This window comes from Mirounga angustirostris, unplaced genomic scaffold, assembly GCF_029215605.1.
Source record: "Mirounga angustirostris isolate CCGP_5_RB_7025 unplaced genomic scaffold, mMirAng1.0.hap1 SCAF_10, whole genome shotgun sequence".
NCBI classification, from domain to species: Eukaryota; Metazoa; Chordata; class Mammalia; order Carnivora; family Phocidae; genus Mirounga; species Mirounga angustirostris.
Genome location: NW_026991718.1, coordinates 52,593,825 through 52,611,899, shown reverse-complemented (window position 1 = coordinate 52,611,899; position 18,075 = coordinate 52,593,825). Strand labels below are relative to the sequence as shown.

The 18,075-nt window shown below is 44.7% G+C and overlaps 1 protein-coding gene across 2 annotated transcripts in view; it reads left to right on the top strand.

Moving 5' to 3' along the window:
- ANTXR1 (ANTXR cell adhesion molecule 1) overlaps positions 1-18,075 on the top strand; it is a 248,972-nt gene that overhangs the window by 99,354 nt on the left and 131,543 nt on the right. For both annotated transcript variants that reach the window (XM_054509837.2, XM_064572414.1), the window contains exons 11-12: positions 5,141-5,210; positions 6,554-6,632. In XM_054509837.2, coding sequence (XP_054365812.1) covers positions 5,141-5,210; positions 6,554-6,632 — 149 coding nt within the window. The remainder of the gene's footprint in view (positions 1-5,140; positions 5,211-6,553; positions 6,633-18,075) is intronic.

Sequence of the window (18,075 nt, the reverse complement as noted above, 5' to 3'; positions counted from 1 at the left end):
TGCCTGAACCTCACCACAGAGATTTTCAATCCTGATTCCCTCCCATAGGAGACAGTGTTCTCCAACCCTGCCCACGGAGCATCTTAACCGTTTGCTCCCAAAGCGGCCAGGTATAAAAAGACTTGGCTCCTGGTGTAGGCCAGGCTGTATCACAAGATCAGCTGTGAGATAATGACAATGTGAAATGGCTAACTAGTTTAATAGTTTAAATTACATCTGTGAAAAAGCTAGCTGCGTTGACCTTGGGCAAATCATTGCAACAAAACCTGGGTTTGAATTTCAGCTCTGACATTTACAAGTGGTGCAACACTTATTCAATTAACGAACCTCTCTGAGCCCCAGTTTCCCAAATTGTAAATGATAAATAATAGTAATGTCAAACAAGACCATGGGTATATAGTGTTAGACAAAATTAGTACAAACATAGAGATCTAGATGATACGTGGATATGGATGTATGTGTGGGTACTCTGCCCCACTCTGTGCCCTCTGTTCTCATCCTCAGGAATGCCCAGTTCTCAAGCCTAGGGTGTTTGGCAATTTGGTGTAACGACACTCATTGAGCCCCAAATCCTGGTTTAAATCAAGCTTCTGTTCAATTATCAGACTTATAAATATCATGACTTACTATCAGACTTTTGTCTTGTAGACAAATGTTCTAGATTAACCTATGTACCGAATTCTGAAATATCTTTGGTAAAAGGCAAGGAAATTTATATTTACAGATCATCTAAAAATTCCCTTAACTTCTGGTCTCAAACTCTGGCCCCCCCAGTCTTCTCCCCCTGTTGCCCAAGAGCCAAGTGCTGGTCTCCTAGCTCCTGGTCTCCACCCCGCTGCCCACTCAGGGCCAACCAGCAGTGAAATCGCTGCCCAGTGGACAGAGGAACTGGGACTCGGTCGTGCTCGGAGTGGATTACGGTCCCACAACATCCCAGCACCACTGGCTTTGGCGGAGGCAGCAGCAAGGTTGGCATGGCCCCTGGGCCAAACGTGGCTCAGCCGAGGGGGCAGGCTTTTGCCCTGCCTCCCAAGAGGACGTTCCAGGAAGGAGTCAGATGATCTGAGTTATGGAAACCAAATGGCCCTCCTTTGTTTAGAGAGAGAGAGAGAAAGAAAAAAAAAAGTCACTCATTTTTGTGGTAAAGTGAAAACAGGCTCCAAACCAAACACTGCCTCTCAGAGCAGAAAATGCCAGCTCCCCAGAGCGGGCCCACAGCCCCAGAGGCTGATAAACCGATGGAAGGCAGAGTCAGACCAGAGTTACAGCCCCCGTAAAGCGTCCTCAGTCCTCAGTCCTCCCGGTGAGGTTTTCCTCTGCTTCGCTCCAGAAATATTTGGTCTCTCAGGCAGGAAAGGAAAATGAAGGCAAGGCAAAGAGAAATGTCTGAGTGACCCAGGCCAGTCTTGTCCTCTCACTCCTTTCCAGTTGGAATGGAGGGCGGGGAAGAGCTTTGCAGAGAAGGCCCTGGAAGGAGCGTGGGCACTAACAGCCGCCTGGGCACGCCGGGCCCTGAGTCTCCCGTGTCACTGCAGTGCACCGTCTCTGACTTGGGTGCCCACTTCTACGCGGCCAGCACTTCCCACAGTGTGCAGCCAAGAGTCCCGGGGCCTCCTGTGGCCACTCTGTGGCTGCCCCGTGGCTCCGTGGGCTGGCTCCGTGGGCTGACTCCATGGGCAGGCATCTGCACTCCCAGGTATTGCTAGCGCATGTGCTGCAGGATAAGCCATGGCCAAGAAAAAATAAATACAGTTTCTAGTCAGCCATGCCTATCCCGCGTTCGGTTTATTCTCTAACACAAACCTGTCCTGGAATGGAGAGGCTCTTGGCAAGGGAGGAAAAATGGAGAATTCAGTTCCAGTCCTGGCTTTGCCTCTCACTTGCTGTGCAACCATGGGTCGTTGTCGCCTCTCTGAGCCTCCAGTTTGCGTCTGGAAAATGAGCCCAATGTCCTTGCCTTGCCTCGGTTCACAGGGTCGTTGTAGAAGGAGGTAAAGCATGGCAACAGCCAGAGTGCCTGGGTGTGGATCCAAGCTCCCCTGTGTAACATGGGGCAAGTTTCTTCACCTCTCTATGTCTGTGCCTCACCTTTCAAATGAAGGGAATAATATCCCTCCCTGGTAGCATTGCTAGCAGGTTAAATTCGGTGATGTGGCTTATGCAAGGCGCATGGAGAGCGCCGACCCACAGCATGGCCTGCATTAGTCTTGCTGGCATGATCATCACCAGAGGCTGGGAAGTATCTTGAAAATAAAAATGCTCAGTTCAGGCATTGTGTGATCTGCCAACGTCATCATAAGCTTCCTAGTTTCATTCAACACACTTCCACTGTTCCAGCAATGTTCCATGACCTGTGAAGGTTAATTCTACATATGAGGAGGGACCTCCAATACTTGTTGTTTTTAGGAAAAATCCCCAAAACCCCACCATGGCCTACAAGGCCTTGGTCATCTGGTCCTGCTGCCTTTTCTAGCCTCATTTTGAGCCACTGTCTCACTCAAATTCACCAGCCTTATTGACCTTCCTTTAACTCTCAAAGGCTCTGGGCTCCTTCCTGCCCCAGGATCTTTGCAGGGCCGCCTGTCCCACTCCGTGTCCTCTTCGCCTGACCACAGGTCTCAGCTTATATCGCCTTTCCTCAGGGAAGCATTTCCTGACCTTCCTTCTCTTTCTTTCTTTGCGCTCACCACAATTATAGTTAAATAGTAACTTGTGTCATCTCCAGCATGTCAGCTCCTTGAGCAAGGTGCTTTCATCTGTTTTGTTCATTGCAAGGCCTAGCACAATGCCTGACACATAGAAGACATTCGAAAGAATATATTTTTTAATGAAAATGAAAGTGCTTAGTAACTGTCTCCCCTGCGGCTCCTACAAAACCCGTGAAATCAGAAACCATGTTTCTGTTCTCCAAGCCTGTGTCTCCAGTTCATAGAAGGCCTTTAATAAATATTTGTTGAATGAATGAATGATCAGTGAATGACTTGGAATAACCTCCCTAACTGTTCACCACTTGCAGATCTCCCTAGACATCAGAGAAGACTGTAATGGACCATTCTCTTCCTCCTCCTTCCATGGAGACACCATGCTTAGCACTCAGACATGTCCTCGAACCCTCACCCAGGTGGCTCTGCTGCTTCAATCCAGGCAGAGGGCGCCGGCCTTCCTAGTCCCCACTCAAGCAAGTGTTTAGTGTCCGCCACAGTCCAATGTCATTAGAGACATCCGTTTTGTAACAAATGCTGATAGCACAATACCATCCTTCAATTATACACGTACTCCTTTCTTCTAGGGCAGGCATTTTATTCACAGCTTGGTTAAAGGGACTCATACTATTCATCGTCATATCCCCCGCAGGTCCTACCACAATGTTTGGTACAGAGCACGCACCCTTAAATGTTGCATCATGAAGGCATGAATACTATATACTGACTATAGTTAGTAACTTCTCAGCCCCAGAACCTGGGACACAATGAAGTTTTTTTTTTGTTTTTTTGTTTTTTTTTTTTTTTTTTTTTTAAAGATTTTATTTATTTATTCATGAGAGACAGAGAGGCAGAGGGAGAAGCAGGCTCCCAAGGAGCAGGGAGCCCGATGCGGGACTCGATCCCAGGACCCTGGGATCATGACCTGAGCCGAAGGCAGACGCTTAACCATCTGAGCCACCCAGGCGCCCCCACAATGAAGTTTTTAAGGAGCTTGAGATGAAAGCTTTCTTTTTTTCACCCATAGAGTAAGAGCAAGAACTTCCCACCTCCAGAGTCCCCCCATTCTCCTCCATCTTTCACAGCTATATCTGCTGAAACTCCCAAAATCATCCCTTCAAGTTTTTTTTCCCCAAAAACCTCTAAAGTTCTTTTCACAGCTAATAGGCCTGTGTCCAAATTCCTACGTTCTCACGCAAAGAATTTAGACCAAATTTCTTCCTATACTGATCTTTGCAAATCCTACTTACCTCCAACCCTAGAATATATCTTTTGTTTGCTCTGCCTTTGCTCATGCCATTCCTCCCACCAGGAATGCCTCTTCCCAATCTCTCTGCCAAAGCACATCTCAAGTTTTGTGTTCCCTGTCACCTTACCACGTCACCCACCTGAAGAGAGCTCTCTGTCTTCTGAAGCTAAATAATATTTTGGCTTAGCTACTTCTTGTATGTGTCAGAAAGCTTTTTCTTCTTTAAAAAATTGGGATATAATTGACAAAAAGCATTATATTAGTTTCAGATGTACAGCCTAGTGATTCAATATTTGTATAGAAGACGAAATGATCACCACAATAAATCTAGTTAACATCCATCACCATACATAATTACAAATTCTTTTCTTGTGATGAGAACTTTTAAGATTTACTCTCTTAGCAACTTTCAAACATGCAATACAGTATTATGACCTATAGTCACCACGCTGTACATGACATCCTCATGACTTATTTGATAACTGGAAGTTTGTACCTTTTGACCACCTTCACCCATTTCACCCATCCCCCACCCCCTGGAAACCACCAATCTGTTCTCTGTTATCTATGAGTTCATTTTTTTTCTTTTTTAGATTCCACATATAAATGAGATCATAAGATATTTATCTTTCTCTGTCTGACTTATTTCACTTAGCACAGTGTCCTCTAGGTCCATCCATGTTGTCACAAATGGCAAGACTTACTAACTTATGACTGAATAATCTATGTTGTGTATATATATATATACATATGCCACATTTTTTTATCCACTCATCCGCTTAGGTTGCTCACTCCATGTCTTGGCTATTATAAATAATGCTGTGTCAACAAACTTTCTCCATGAATGTGGCTTCTCTCTCAAACTAGACTCAGACCTGAAGTTCCCTGGGGACCAGTCTGATATCTTCTGGATTCCCCTCAGTTATGCCTAGTCAATGGTAAGGGCTCAGTCTCTATTTGTTCACTGATTGACTCAATTGGATGTATGAGGTCAAGGACTAGTATTCTAGCAAGAGAACCTTAAAGTTCATTCACTCGAATGGATTTTATGGCTCAAGACCAGTGTCTATTTCAGAGTTACTGTTTTTCTCATGTCTCCCAGGATTTGGTGGATGGTCTCTAGGAGTCACTGAACATGAAATTGTAAAGTTGCTTCACTCTTCTTAATCCTGTGACTTTCTTTTTACAGATGAGAAGCCCTTCACTGTGGAAGACACTTACTTGCTGTGTCCAGCACCTATCTTAAAAGAAGTTGGCATGTAAGTTTCCACCAGTAACTGAACCTCACAGCCAGGGAGGAGAGAGGAGGTAGAGGGGACAAAGGGAGAAGAAAGAGTCTTTCTTCGTTGTTGTCACACAGCCTTGTCTAGACCTCTCCAGGTAACGATGATGGTGCCAGTGCTTCGGGTGAGCAAGGCACCAGGACAGATGTCTTATAAAGAGTACCTCCCCTTATCCTCCCAAGCTCCCAAAGAGCCAGATGCTCACGTCATCCCAGTTTTACAGATGTGGAATCTATGGCTGAGAGAATTTAAATAGCTTGCCCAAGGTCACACTGCCGTAGTGGAAGGGTCTAGTTTCCAACAAAGGTATGTCTCACTTAATCACAGCTACCTTTCTAGTGCTGACACTTCCCAAAACCATCCCAACACACATTACTCGCCCTGTCGTAATTGCTCTGCTGAATGATTATCTCCTCCTTAGACCATAAGGAAACACAGAAAGGAAGTTCAGAGGGGTTAAGAAGAGTGGGTTCAAGACCCCAGATTCAGACTTCTGGGCCAAGCTCAGTGCTCCTTCCTCTGTGCCCCTGCAGGGCATCGGATATCTGCTGGGTGTTCGTCAGAGAACACAAACTCCCTTCTCCGTAAACATGGTTGTAACAGGCTGAAGAGAGAATGGTGGCTTTGAGGAAAAAATACTAAACATGTCCATCTAACTTCTGCTTTCAATCATTTGTTCTAACTGTAAAGCCTCCAAGTCTGGTTGCCTAACACTGACCTTCAAGTCCACTGATTCCACAAACTAACCCTGTGTCCATACTGCCAAAGACAAGCAAAGCAGAAGCTCAGGTTTCAGTGAGTCTCACAGAGATGGAAGGAGGGTAGAAGGTCAGTCATCCACTGCTGTACCTCCGTGAGCTTGTCGGGATGGTAGCAAACCCCCTCATCAGAATCAGTCACAGAGAGCCCCGGTAACCACAACAGAACATTAGGTTTACAGTTTGACAAGTTTATGCCCACAGGCTCAAGCCACGTTTTGGGAGAACTTCTTCCTACAACAATGTGACCGGTAAATTAAATGGTAGCAGGCTTTGCTGGTTCAATGCAATTCGCTACCACGTAAGACGGGCTGAAAGCAATACCTTGACACACCAGCCAAGGGTATCCCGACACCTCTCTAGAATTTTAGAGCGTGCGGGTGAGCCCTAGAAGCCATCCTCCACATTTTACAAAAGAGACCCCCTCAGGCCCCCAGGGGAAGAGACCACAGTCCCCGGGACAGTTAGGAGCAGAGCCTGCAGGGGACTTAAGCATCCGGCTTATGGCCCCTTGCTCCTTGCGCACCATGCTGAGCGTCTCTGCTTTCCTTGTCATTGCAGGAAAGCCGCGCTTCAGGTCAGCATGAACGATGGCCTCTCTTTCATCTCCAGTTCTGTCATCATCACCACCACACGCTGTGTAAGTCATCGCCTTCCCTTTCCTGAAGGCTCTATTTGTCATTCTCATTTGCCTGGAAGTTTCCGGTTCTGCATTCTGTTCACTGAGCTTTGATCCCAGCCCCGCAGGGCCAGCTGTAGGCTGGATTGGGGGCATGCAGGACCCCCAGAGGGTATCAGGAAGGCCTGTGCTGGGTTTCTCCAACTGGTCCACTTCTGTGACCAAGGGTGAGACCTGGACGCACCGGCGTGTCCAGATGGTAAGACAGGGCCAGAGTCTGTGCAGTAGTGGGGGGGATATCCGGACAGATTGGGTCTAGGAGGAAGAGTGCAGAAAGAAATTGGACGGCACACCCAGAAAGCACAACTTAGGGAGATTTTCCCTAAACAGAAGCAGGCAATAGGGCAGTAACTAAAGGGCGATGTGGAATATAAGGAGAGTCTCATTTAGAATGGGAGAAATTGCAGCTTGTTTATGTGATTGTGGAAATAATCTAGGAGAAAAGGGAAAATTGGTGAAGCCGGGTGGGGGCGAGGGGTGCTATGCCACAGGGATTGTAAGGCAGGAGTGGATTGTCTTCCACCAGCAACTCAGACACCACCTCTCTGGGTCCTTAATGGCAGGTGGTTTTTATTTCTGGTTACACATAAAATCACCTGGACAACTTTTTAAAAAAATGACGATGCCCAGGCCTCATGCCGGACCAACTGAAGCAAAGCTGGGAGTGGTGGTTCCAAGGCCTCCTGGGGAGGTTCTCAGGTGGCGGGCCTTCGGCCAGTGTAGCTACTCTCTCCTGCTGGCAGGATCTCAGAGCCTAGCCCATCAGAGGGCTGCCAGGGCTTAGGGGCTCTTCTGCAGATTCAGCCCCTAACACGAGCAGTTCCAAATTAACCTTTGTCTGAATAGTCAGGAGTTCTAACCAGATGCACTTTTTTCCATTGGATCATTCTAAAGGCTAATGTGTTTGACCTAATGGTCAGCTTGGGCAGATACTATGGTCACGTCCTGCCTGGGCTTTGGAGGACATGTCATTAGAACCCTTCGGTAATGGGGACTTGTCTCCCTAACACCGTCTCAGATGGACAAGAGATAGCAGGCATGCCCTGAAGTCAGACAAGATCAAAATGGGGGATGGGAGGGATGGGATGGCTGGATGATAGACATTGGGGAGGGTGTGTGCCATGGTGAGCACTGTGAATTATGCAAGACTGATGAATCACAGACCTGTACCTCTGAAACAAATAATACATTATATGTTAAAAAAAAGAAGATAGTTGGAAGGGAAAAATGAAGGGGGGGAATTGGAGGGGGAGACGAACCATGAGAGACTATGGACTCTGAGAAACAAACTGAGGGTTCTAGAGGGGAGGGGGGTGGGAGGATGGGTTGGCCTGGTGGTGGGTATTGAGGAGGGCACGTTCTGCATGGAGCACTGGGTGTTATGCACAAACAATGAATCATGGAACACTACATCAAAAACTAATGTTGTGATGTATGGTGATTAACATAACATAATAAAATTTAAAAAAAAATGAGTCATCTCATAAATAAGCAGGAGGTCTGGCCTCATGTTGGACAATTTTCCCTCTTAACTTGCCCCCTGTGCCCCACCCACCCACCCCCCCCCCCACACACACACACACATTTCCATCCTGTGGTAGGAGCAAATCAGTTTTCTTGAAAGCAGGGTAAGCCAGTGCAATGAGTATAGACGACAGAAAAGTTTTACTTGACCAAAGTAAGGAAGTAGGGTTGTCACAGAGAAGTGTCACCACTGAAAAAGGTCCATGTCTCAGGCACCCCTCAGTGGAACATCAAATCCGGAGACCAAATATGAAAACCTTTTGGAGAAACGGTGAAATTTCTTTAAGTGGACCCCGCCTGATTCTTTTAGAAATTGACCCTTCTGAAACTTGCCAACCTGCAGGAAATGATTAAAATACCCCAAACCTAACAATTCCATTCCAGATTCCTCCCTGCTTTTGAGTGATCCAGCAGTTTGGGCCTGTATTTCTCATTATGTCTGACCTTACCACGGAGAAACAGCCATGCCCTTGAGGCCACAAGGGCATGGGGAGGAGGAAGAGAAACGTCTCAGGAAGTTTTGCAACTTGTGGTATGGCAGCTACAAGACTAGGACTATGGCTTAAGTCCTGGGCCCATAAGCTAAGAAAAAAGGATGTCCTTACTATTGTACTGCGGAATGAAAAGAGTTCAGAGCTAAGCCCCCTCTATCTTTCCAACTCATTCTTATATCTCCCTTACCTGAGTGCCCGTCACTAAGTTTTCTGCTCACTTGACCCTTGACAAACACCACCTCATTACATCTTCTGTGTTATTGCCCTTTTCACTTGAGAATGCCACATGTCTACAACAAAATTATGAACACCCTAAGATTTGAGATCTAGGACCATTCATTCATTTATTCAGCAAATACCCATTGATCATGCATAATGTGCCAGGCACTGTCCTGGGTCCCTGGAATACATCAGAGAACACTACAGACAAAGCTCTCTGTCTAGTGGGGAAGGGCAGAGGGAGAGAAAGCAGACAAGAAACAAGAAACATAACAAATGAGTTACACACTATGTCAAAAGGTAATATATGCTACAGAAAAAATAGAGCCAAGTAAGACGACTTGGTACTACTTGAGTGAGGGTAATATAAACAGAGATGCGTTGAGAAGGTAGCGTTTGAGGAGACATTTTTGAAGCTGACTGTGAGGCTACTGGGGGAAGAACATACCAACCAGAGGGCCCCAGGGCTTAGACCTCAAAACCAGAAACACTCAGTGTGATCCAGAAGAGCAGGAAAGCGGGTGGTCTGTCGATGGAAGAGATCCAGGGAGGCGAGCGGGAGATGGTGAGGTCATGGGGATGGAGAGTGGAGGGTCTTGTGAGAACTTTGGCTTTTGCACAGAGGAGCAACATGAGCTGACTTGGATTTGAAAGATCACTCTGGCTGCTGGAACAGCCCGTGGGAAGACAGGGATGGAAGGACTGTGACTGGTTAGGAGGGTTATGGCAATATTTCAGGCAAAAGATGATGCTGGCTTGACTCAGCAGGGAGCAATGGAGATGAGAAAAGCAGTCAGAGTTGGATATACCATGAAGGCAAAGCCGATGGATTTCCTGAAGCATTGGATGTAGGGCTTGAGAAGAGAGGCATCCAGCATAGTCCCATGGGCTTCAGCCTAAGTACCTGAAAGAATGGAGTTGCCCTCAATGGACAGGGGAAAGACTGAAGAAGAAGATTTGGGGTGGAGGGGGGAAATCAGGAGGTCAGTTTTGTGGTCAACTAGTTGTGTGGCCTTGACCAACGTGTTTAGCCCCTTTGTGCATCAATTTCCTAATCTGTAAAATTAGAATAATAATACTTTATCTCTCTTTGCTGCATTGTGAATATTAAATGGAATGATAGATGGTAAGTGCTTGGTAGAAGGTCTGGTAGGGAGTAAGTGCTTAATAAATGTTAGCTGCTATCATAGTAGAAGCTTAGTCAAAATTATTGAACTAACTGGAAATTGTTTCCAGAGAGTTGGTTCCCACTTCAGAGGCCTGTTACAATAAAAGGAGTCTCCTGAGATAAGATGGATCCTTAGGGGTCCATGTCTGTCACTCAGCCAAGCACAGGTGATTGAAAGGAGGCAGACGAGATGGTCAAAATCATCTAGGGGGAAAAAATGGGTCTATAGTCAAACAGAAAATCCCAATCCCCAATAGGACCCTCCACAGAAGCTCAAATTTAAAAGACTGAAGCCATCACAGGTGGAATGTGTGGCCATTCAGGATATGAAGTAAGGTCTTGGACTTGCGTTTGTTTCTTCGGCAGCTGGTCTGGAGGACAAGGTTTTTAGATCAGAAGTGATCCCCTGGGTCTGGGTAAAGGGTTTAGTCTTGTCGATGCCAGTCACAGCCTGCCCCGTCCATCACCTGGAACCAAAAATAATTTTAAAATATGTAGTTGAGACTTTTCTTTCCTCGCTTTATTTGGTGCCCATTTGGACAACCATGCCATAGATTTCAAGATCCACAATGAATAACTATTGTCCCTGCCAGGAGCAGAAATTCCATGAAGTTTTACAGGAAAGAGTTTTTTCCATCCAAGAGCTAAAAGATTCCTATACAAATGGTAAACTTTGTGGAGCTCCAGGACTCCCGGACTCTAGAAAATGGTCAAACATCCAAAGTCCTTTCACCAGCATATGTAAATACATCCCATCTTTAGAGTCTCAACTGGCCTGCGTCCCTCTACTTCCCCAGCCTCTAGCCACAGCGGGGAACATCACGACTATGGTGCTGCCCTAGGGGAAATACTTAAAAGAAGTTTGTCTTTTTGAAAGCAAAGCAAGCAGATGTTAGCACCTTAAAGAATTTTTCATGAAAGATGGTCTTCTTTTACATAAATCCCTTCAAATTTTATAATTTCCCAACCAAAGTGTATAAAAATCAGAGAATCCCTCAGCAAGTATTTCTTGAAGTCCTACTATGTCATCACTGTTCCATTTACATTTTACGAAGTTGTTACCCGTAAGGAGCGTAAAATCCACTTGGAGAAAGAGCTCAACAAACATATAAAGGACTGTGTAAATAAAGAACGAGATGGTGGGAGCCAGGTGTAAATGCTGTAGGATTTCAGAATGGGGAGGAAGGAGCGAATTCAGGAAGAGACACGAGGGCTTCACGGAGGAGACAACCCAAATGGTGATTTGAAAAATGATAATTTCAGGTGAAGAGGCAGGAAGAGGCTGTCGGCTAAAGAGAACCAACCTGAGGAAGGACTAGATATGCCTGAGAGCACAGTTAAATCATGGTCCCTCCCGGGAACCATAACTTTTTTTTTCTTTTCCTCTCATTTTGTTTCAGTTTCTGGTACCTTCTTAATTTGGGGCCATTTCTCAGGTTGGCAACTACTCTCTGAGGAGTAGTTGCCCTCGATCAGCCTGTATGTAACAATGAGGCCCAGCTGATACCCTTTCCTATTAATTATGATCAGGATTTGATTGATATTGGTTTCCAGTGTATTAGAGAATCACCATCTTTGAAAAAAGGAAAGAGACCTGAAGTTTGACATAAGGTTCTAAACTCAACACTGAATCCGTGGAGAACCTGTCTTTCCCCCTACTGCTTTATATGAAAAGCAGCCGGGCTACAAGTGGCAGCAAGGTTGAGCAAATTGGAGAGGACCCATGTCAAGTCACTGTTCGAAGAAATTCTTTTTGAATAAAAATTAAAATGTAACAAACTCAGCCCTGAGGCATCACAACTGGAACAACGGCTTTATAATTGTAGCACAATGGAGGAATTAAGAATACAGAACATGAAGTCGAAGTCCTAATTTCAGATCTTAACCCCTCCACTTTGTAGGGTGTTCATTGGCACATTTACCTGAGCCCGTCTCTGGGCCTGTCTTGCATGGTTGTTGCAAAGATTAAAGGCAAAGTATATTAGGGTACCTGGTGGGCTGTCCAAGAATGACAGCTGCTTACCAGTTTATTGACATTCTCTTTCCTTGCCAATAGAAGTCCAATGGCCTGTCTCATGAAAAGATTTGCTGCTCGGGATGCCTGGGTGGCTCACTCGGTAAAACGTCTGCCTTCGGCTCAGGTCATGATCCCAGGGTCCTGGGATCGAGCCCCGCGTGGGGCTCCCTGCTCAGTGGAGAGCCTGCTTCTCCCTTCTTCTGACGCTCCCCCCTGCTTGTGTTCTCTCTCTAACAAATAAATAAAATCTTTAAAAAAAAAAAAAAAAGATTTGCTGCTCATGCCCTGTAGAATATAAACAGGCAATGTTTCCCTGATTAAGAGTTATGATTCCTTTTGAGTCCATGAGAAGCTTGTATTCTAGGAAGAGGCTGGGGAAAATTGTGAAGATGTTGCCTGCAGGATAACGAGGGGAAACACCAGTAAATTAGATCTGGTAGAAAGTCAAATAGGATTAGGCTGCAGTTTCTTCACTATTTTTGAAAAAAGGAATTTCTCAGTAAATGAACCAAGGAAACAGGAACATTAGGGGAATACTTAGCCTATTTCAAAGAATGAATTAAAACAAGTATTTACTAAAGTTTTTGCATTGTTACCACATAAACATTCCTATTATTATTATTAAAATGGTCTATCATGCCAAGACTGTCTGGAGGCATTTGATCAGAGGAGGTACCATTCCGTGCAGAAGAGAAATGCAACTTCAGGAAGGGAGTTCACAACAGACTGGATCTTCCAGCGTCCCCTGAAGTAGCTACAACTCACCATGGTTTGGGAGTATGGGGATTGAACCTGGTATTATGGGGATGAACGTGGTGTTATTTCCCAAGGATTTTTTTTAACCATTTCATCCTTCAGATTTTCATGAATTCAGACTGTTCTTTTCTGAAACTAGTGGTATTTTTCTACTGATACTTGTTTGAAAGGGAGAGAAAGAAACACCAACAATGCACAGGCGTGCCGCCACCCATGACAAAGAATTATCTAGTCCAAAATGTCAGTCATACCAGTTTGAGAAACTCTGAAGAATCAGAATTTCTTGGAGGGAGCCCAGGAGTCTGCATTCTAATAAGCTTGCCAGGTAAATCTTAAACACATAAGACTCTTATTATTATGCTTACCTGATACAAACTGTCCTCCAAAATTTACAAAAAATCATTAAAATTTATTTTTAAAAAATGATTTATTCTTTTGATTCACTCCCAACCTCATTCATTTAAGAATCCCAAGATTTTAAAATCAGACCCTCTCTTTTATGTTCCTTCTTTTGGACAGTATTTTCTGGTACAAAAATAAGAATTTGCTGAAAATAATTTTAGCCCAATGTGACCAGTCTAGGGATCTTCTCCCTTTTGTGTTGCCAAGCGAAGACTATAAAACCTTCTCTCCAAATGCCCCTTTTCCACGTTCTAAGTATTCCCTTTGCTTCCACCTCTCACAGTAAAGCTTAGTGAGCCACGGAATTGTCGCTCCTTGTTTCAGGAAGAGAGGGCCCAGTGAGCATCAGTATTGTTTTTAACATTTTATGGCTCCCAATGTCTCACAAAAGAGTGGGCCTCCAGCTACCATACAGAGATAGGTTATATGTCGGGCACAATTGGAGAGTTGGAGTAAAAAACAACAACACAGATATTGAAAAGAAAAATTGCCTCCCATGCACAGTGTAGCGCATGTGCTTCTTGAGGAAAGAACAAAGATTGTGTCTTGTTCACCATTGCAATCCAGCACCTGGCACAATGCCTGCACGTAGTATTCAGCAGAGAGTTGGTAACTGAATGAGTGAATGAATGAATGAACTCAGTTGGGTCATACTGAGATCATGATGGCACCTGCTGGTAGGAGAGAAAGAGAGTCAGAATACAGCAGGATTAGAACAGGGGCCACTGAGCTGGTTGGGAGATAGTCCTCCAAAGAGGATGGCCAGCAACCCAATGTACACATCCAAGGAGCATGGCGAGCTTGGGCATGATTTAAGAGGGACAAATCTGCCAGCTGAGAAACTACAACCATAGTTGTTACCCAGACAGGGCAGTAGTCAAAGACCTCCTCAGAACAGCACCAGCTCCACTAGGAGAAGACTCTTGCCAAGGGTGCAGACCAGGAGAAGGGATCTAGAAATAGCCCATTCAACTGGATCGAGATTCAGAGGACGCTGCCGGTCCATGGAGGGTCTACAGAACAAGGCTGGGATTGAGGCAGAAACCATAGCAACTGATAGAGAATCTAGGTAACTATATTTGGTAAGCCCAAAGAACACAAAGATGTAAGACTTGGGGAACAGACAAGTCTGGAAGGAATTGCAATTTAATGTGATAAGTTCTTTTTTTTTTTTTATTTGAAGATTTTGTTTATTTATTTGACAGAGAGACACAGCGAGAGAGGGAACACAAGCAGGGGGAGTGGGAGAGGGAGAAGCAGGCTTCCTGCGGAGCAGGGAGCCCGATGCGGGGCTCGATCCCAGGACCCTGGGATCATGACCTGAGCCGAAGGCAGACGCTTAACCGACTGAGCCACCCAGGCGCCCAATGTGATAAGTTCTTAACTAGAGAATTGAGCAATGCCTTGTGAGAGCATGAAGTAGAGTGTCTGGGGAATCTGAGAACAGAAGAGACGATACGTGAACTCAGAAAGAAAGAGTAGGCAATTGGTAAAGGTATGGCCTGGGTAAAGGCATGTTTTGGACCACTGTGGCTGTGATTGGTTGGGATGGAGTATCAGGAGAACAGGTCCGAGACAAAACAACAGGGACCAGTTGGAAAGGCCTTCCCTATCTGCCACAGTTTGGAGTTTCTTTAATATTTAATGTAAACGTCACACATGATGCAGTTTTCATGTTAACTTCCAATCTTTCCTCATTCAAGAAATACATGCCTCTTGTCTTCAGGAAAAAAAAAAAAGAATCTAAGTAACTGTAAAAAAGTCGTGACTTGGGGAGCATTGGCATGGCGTGAGCTCACACTGAAATACCAGAAATGTAGGCTGTGGCAGCTCAGCCATTCTGCCAGGGCTGGCTCCAAAGGGGGTCTGGCCCTCACGGATGGAGGCTGTGGTGGCTTTACCCAGGAGAGGCTACAAAGAGGGGGTAAGGACCACGTCCCAGAACTGCCGTCAGAGCTCTGTCCTCGGCACCTTCCCGGGTTCACTTTGCAAATCAGTTCAATCCTGTTACTAATTTCTTCGAAGTAACTTGGAAAGATGCAAATCCAGCCTGGTTTTGAAGTCATAGGACTATGTAGGTAAGCAGACAGTTGGCATGGCTGTCCTTGCCAAAATTGCTTGAATTTCACAAGCTTGGTAGGGAGTGAGTCCAGTAGCCTGTGCTGAGTGGCAATCTCGCTTTCCAACATAATAAAATATTATTGCATGCTCTTCAGAAAAAAGTAGAAATCAGAGAAGACTATTTTCTTCTATTTCTTTTCCAAGGTGAGCACAACAGTCCATAAATCAAAATAGGTAGCTATCCTTGGGATAGATACTTCATACCAACACCTGTAAGCATGTGCGTCCCTTCAGTAAGGAAAGATATGTAGGAAGGAAGTTGTTGGTGGAAAAATGGGGCCAAATATCAAGATCAATGTGTATTAAAATAGTACTATAGGCAAAATATTAAGGACCCAAAGAAGAACCTGCATGCCCTCCAGAACCCACAACATAGGCAGCAAGACATAATATATACTCCAAGAGGTATATATTTTACACTTTGGGGTGCAAAAGGCAAATATCATGCAGGCGCCCAGAAATTCCTCCATCCGTTCCAAAAACTCATGAACCTCCACACAGGCCTTCGGATAAGTCACTTGACACAAGCACTACACACTTTGAGGAGTGTCTACTTACTAGACCTAGTGGACTATGTCCCAGTTACCCAAAACGGTGTTCTCCACCTTCTTGCAAGAGAGAGCTGGACAGATCATTCTAGAAATTCAGGGAGAACAAGTAGGCAGCTCATGATTTACTCAGCCCAAAACCTCTATCCCATGAGTGTCCTTTTCCCAACAAGACCCTCCCCAAACTGTTTCTCAATTCTAAGACATGGCCCCTGGAGAAGACAAGTCCTTTCTAAACACCTAGTCAAGGAGGGTGGGGCCAGGACCCACACTCTGACTTTACCCTATAGCTTTCTTCATCCTAACATTATTCAACTTCCTGTCCAATTCACTCCCACGCCCACCTCTCTCTTTGTTCATTTAGTCCCCGTCTGTTCACAGAGCCTGGAAGAGTAAGAGGAGACTAGATAGAGGGGAAATAGGAGGCTGACCTTGAAGAGGATTTAAATGACAGACAGGAGGTGGAGCTTGGACAATGGGAAGTCATTCAAAAGAAGTGCAAAGCATTATTTTAGGAAGATCAATCCATCATTTGCATATTCCAAGTTTATTAACAAAATAACATTAAGTTGCATGCCATTGATTTATAAATTTGTCCATTTGGAAAGGAAATAGGCTCCATTACTTTTATGCTATCTGAAGGGAACTTTGTACCAAAAGTGGCCAACCCACAGCCCCAGGGCTACAAGTGACTCATTAGCATTTAGTACTCAGCCCTGAAAAAGGATGGCCTTTACTTTATTATTGCTGTAATTATAGGTAATATATCCTTTGAAAGATGTGGTTTAACAAAACACAGGGGAAAGACTAGTTGGAGAAGGAAAGTGGGAATAAACATGGGCCCTGGGATCAGATCGATGTGGGGGCTGAAATCCTGGTCCTTAAATAGCTGGCCTGGTACACAGTACATATCCAGAGTTAGTCCTTACCCTGTGCTGTAAGCTCTGTAAGAATCAGCACAGTGATGTGGTTTCCAAAGAGGCTCTGGTTTCTGAATTAACGAAAGTATCGTATCTATGACTAAAGAAGCAACAGAACCTCTGAACTTGGTGGAGGTAAAATCTCATTTAAGTATTGTATGAAATACCAAGACGCTTCAAGGGAGAGCCTAGAGAAACTGAGTATTTGAAAAGTATTGCCAAATATGGTAGGTTACATAGAATATTCTACAGAATTGCGACTCTTTGGCTTGAGACAAAGGAAGACTTGATGGCTGTTTTTAGTATTTGAAGGGCTGTCATGAGACAAGAGTGTCTGCTTCTATTGTATAGATCCAAGGGGTAGAATAGGCTGATAGCCAGTTTGTGGCTCAGTTTTTAAAATGGTCTACGTGGCTCCGTAGCTCAGGGGTTAGAGCACTGGTCTCGTAAAATGGTCTACGTGACTGGCTGCTTCAAGGGGCAGTGAGTGCCCTGTTCGGGTTGTATTCGAGCACAGCAACCTGACAAGTTGGCAGAACTACGTAAATGCCATTCAAGCCTCAGACAGGCAGTTGGACTTAGCTTTCAGACTCCTTCCAGCGCTGAGAGTCTGTAATCCCAAAACTAAAAGTAAGCTGGTGAAGGAGTAAGGTAAACATTAGCAGTCCTATATAGTATAACAACTGAGTTTAGCTTTTATTTTCTGAAAATAAACATGAGATCCTTTTGCAGGTGACACTGGAGATGGTTTGTCTTAGTGCAATTCAAATTGGCCAACCTCCACCTAATACAAAAGAGATTATACTTCAGACCAAAGTGTGCTCCTTCTGAGCTCCTTCTGAGAACTGCTTGTTTCAAATAACCTCAAAACACACCTTCTCGTTTACAAACAATTGATATACTAGTCATAAATCATTCTCATCTCTTTATCAGTTAGTTGCAGGAAATCCATACATAATTCAAGGTCTTTTTCACAATATCTAGTACTTTTTATTATTATTATTTTAACAAGATGACCTGTGGTTTCTCATACTGTCATTAGAAAGGGCAAAAGACCACAGGAATATCAGAATGCAGAATTCAGATATCAAATGTTGTTTGTGAACTGAAATAAAAATAGTTTGCCAACATCTCTATTTTGATAACCCTTGTATGCATATCTTTTCAAATATGTTTTGGAGGATTGGAGCTGATTTGTTTTTCTTGGATATTTGAGCAATTGACTTTCAATATTT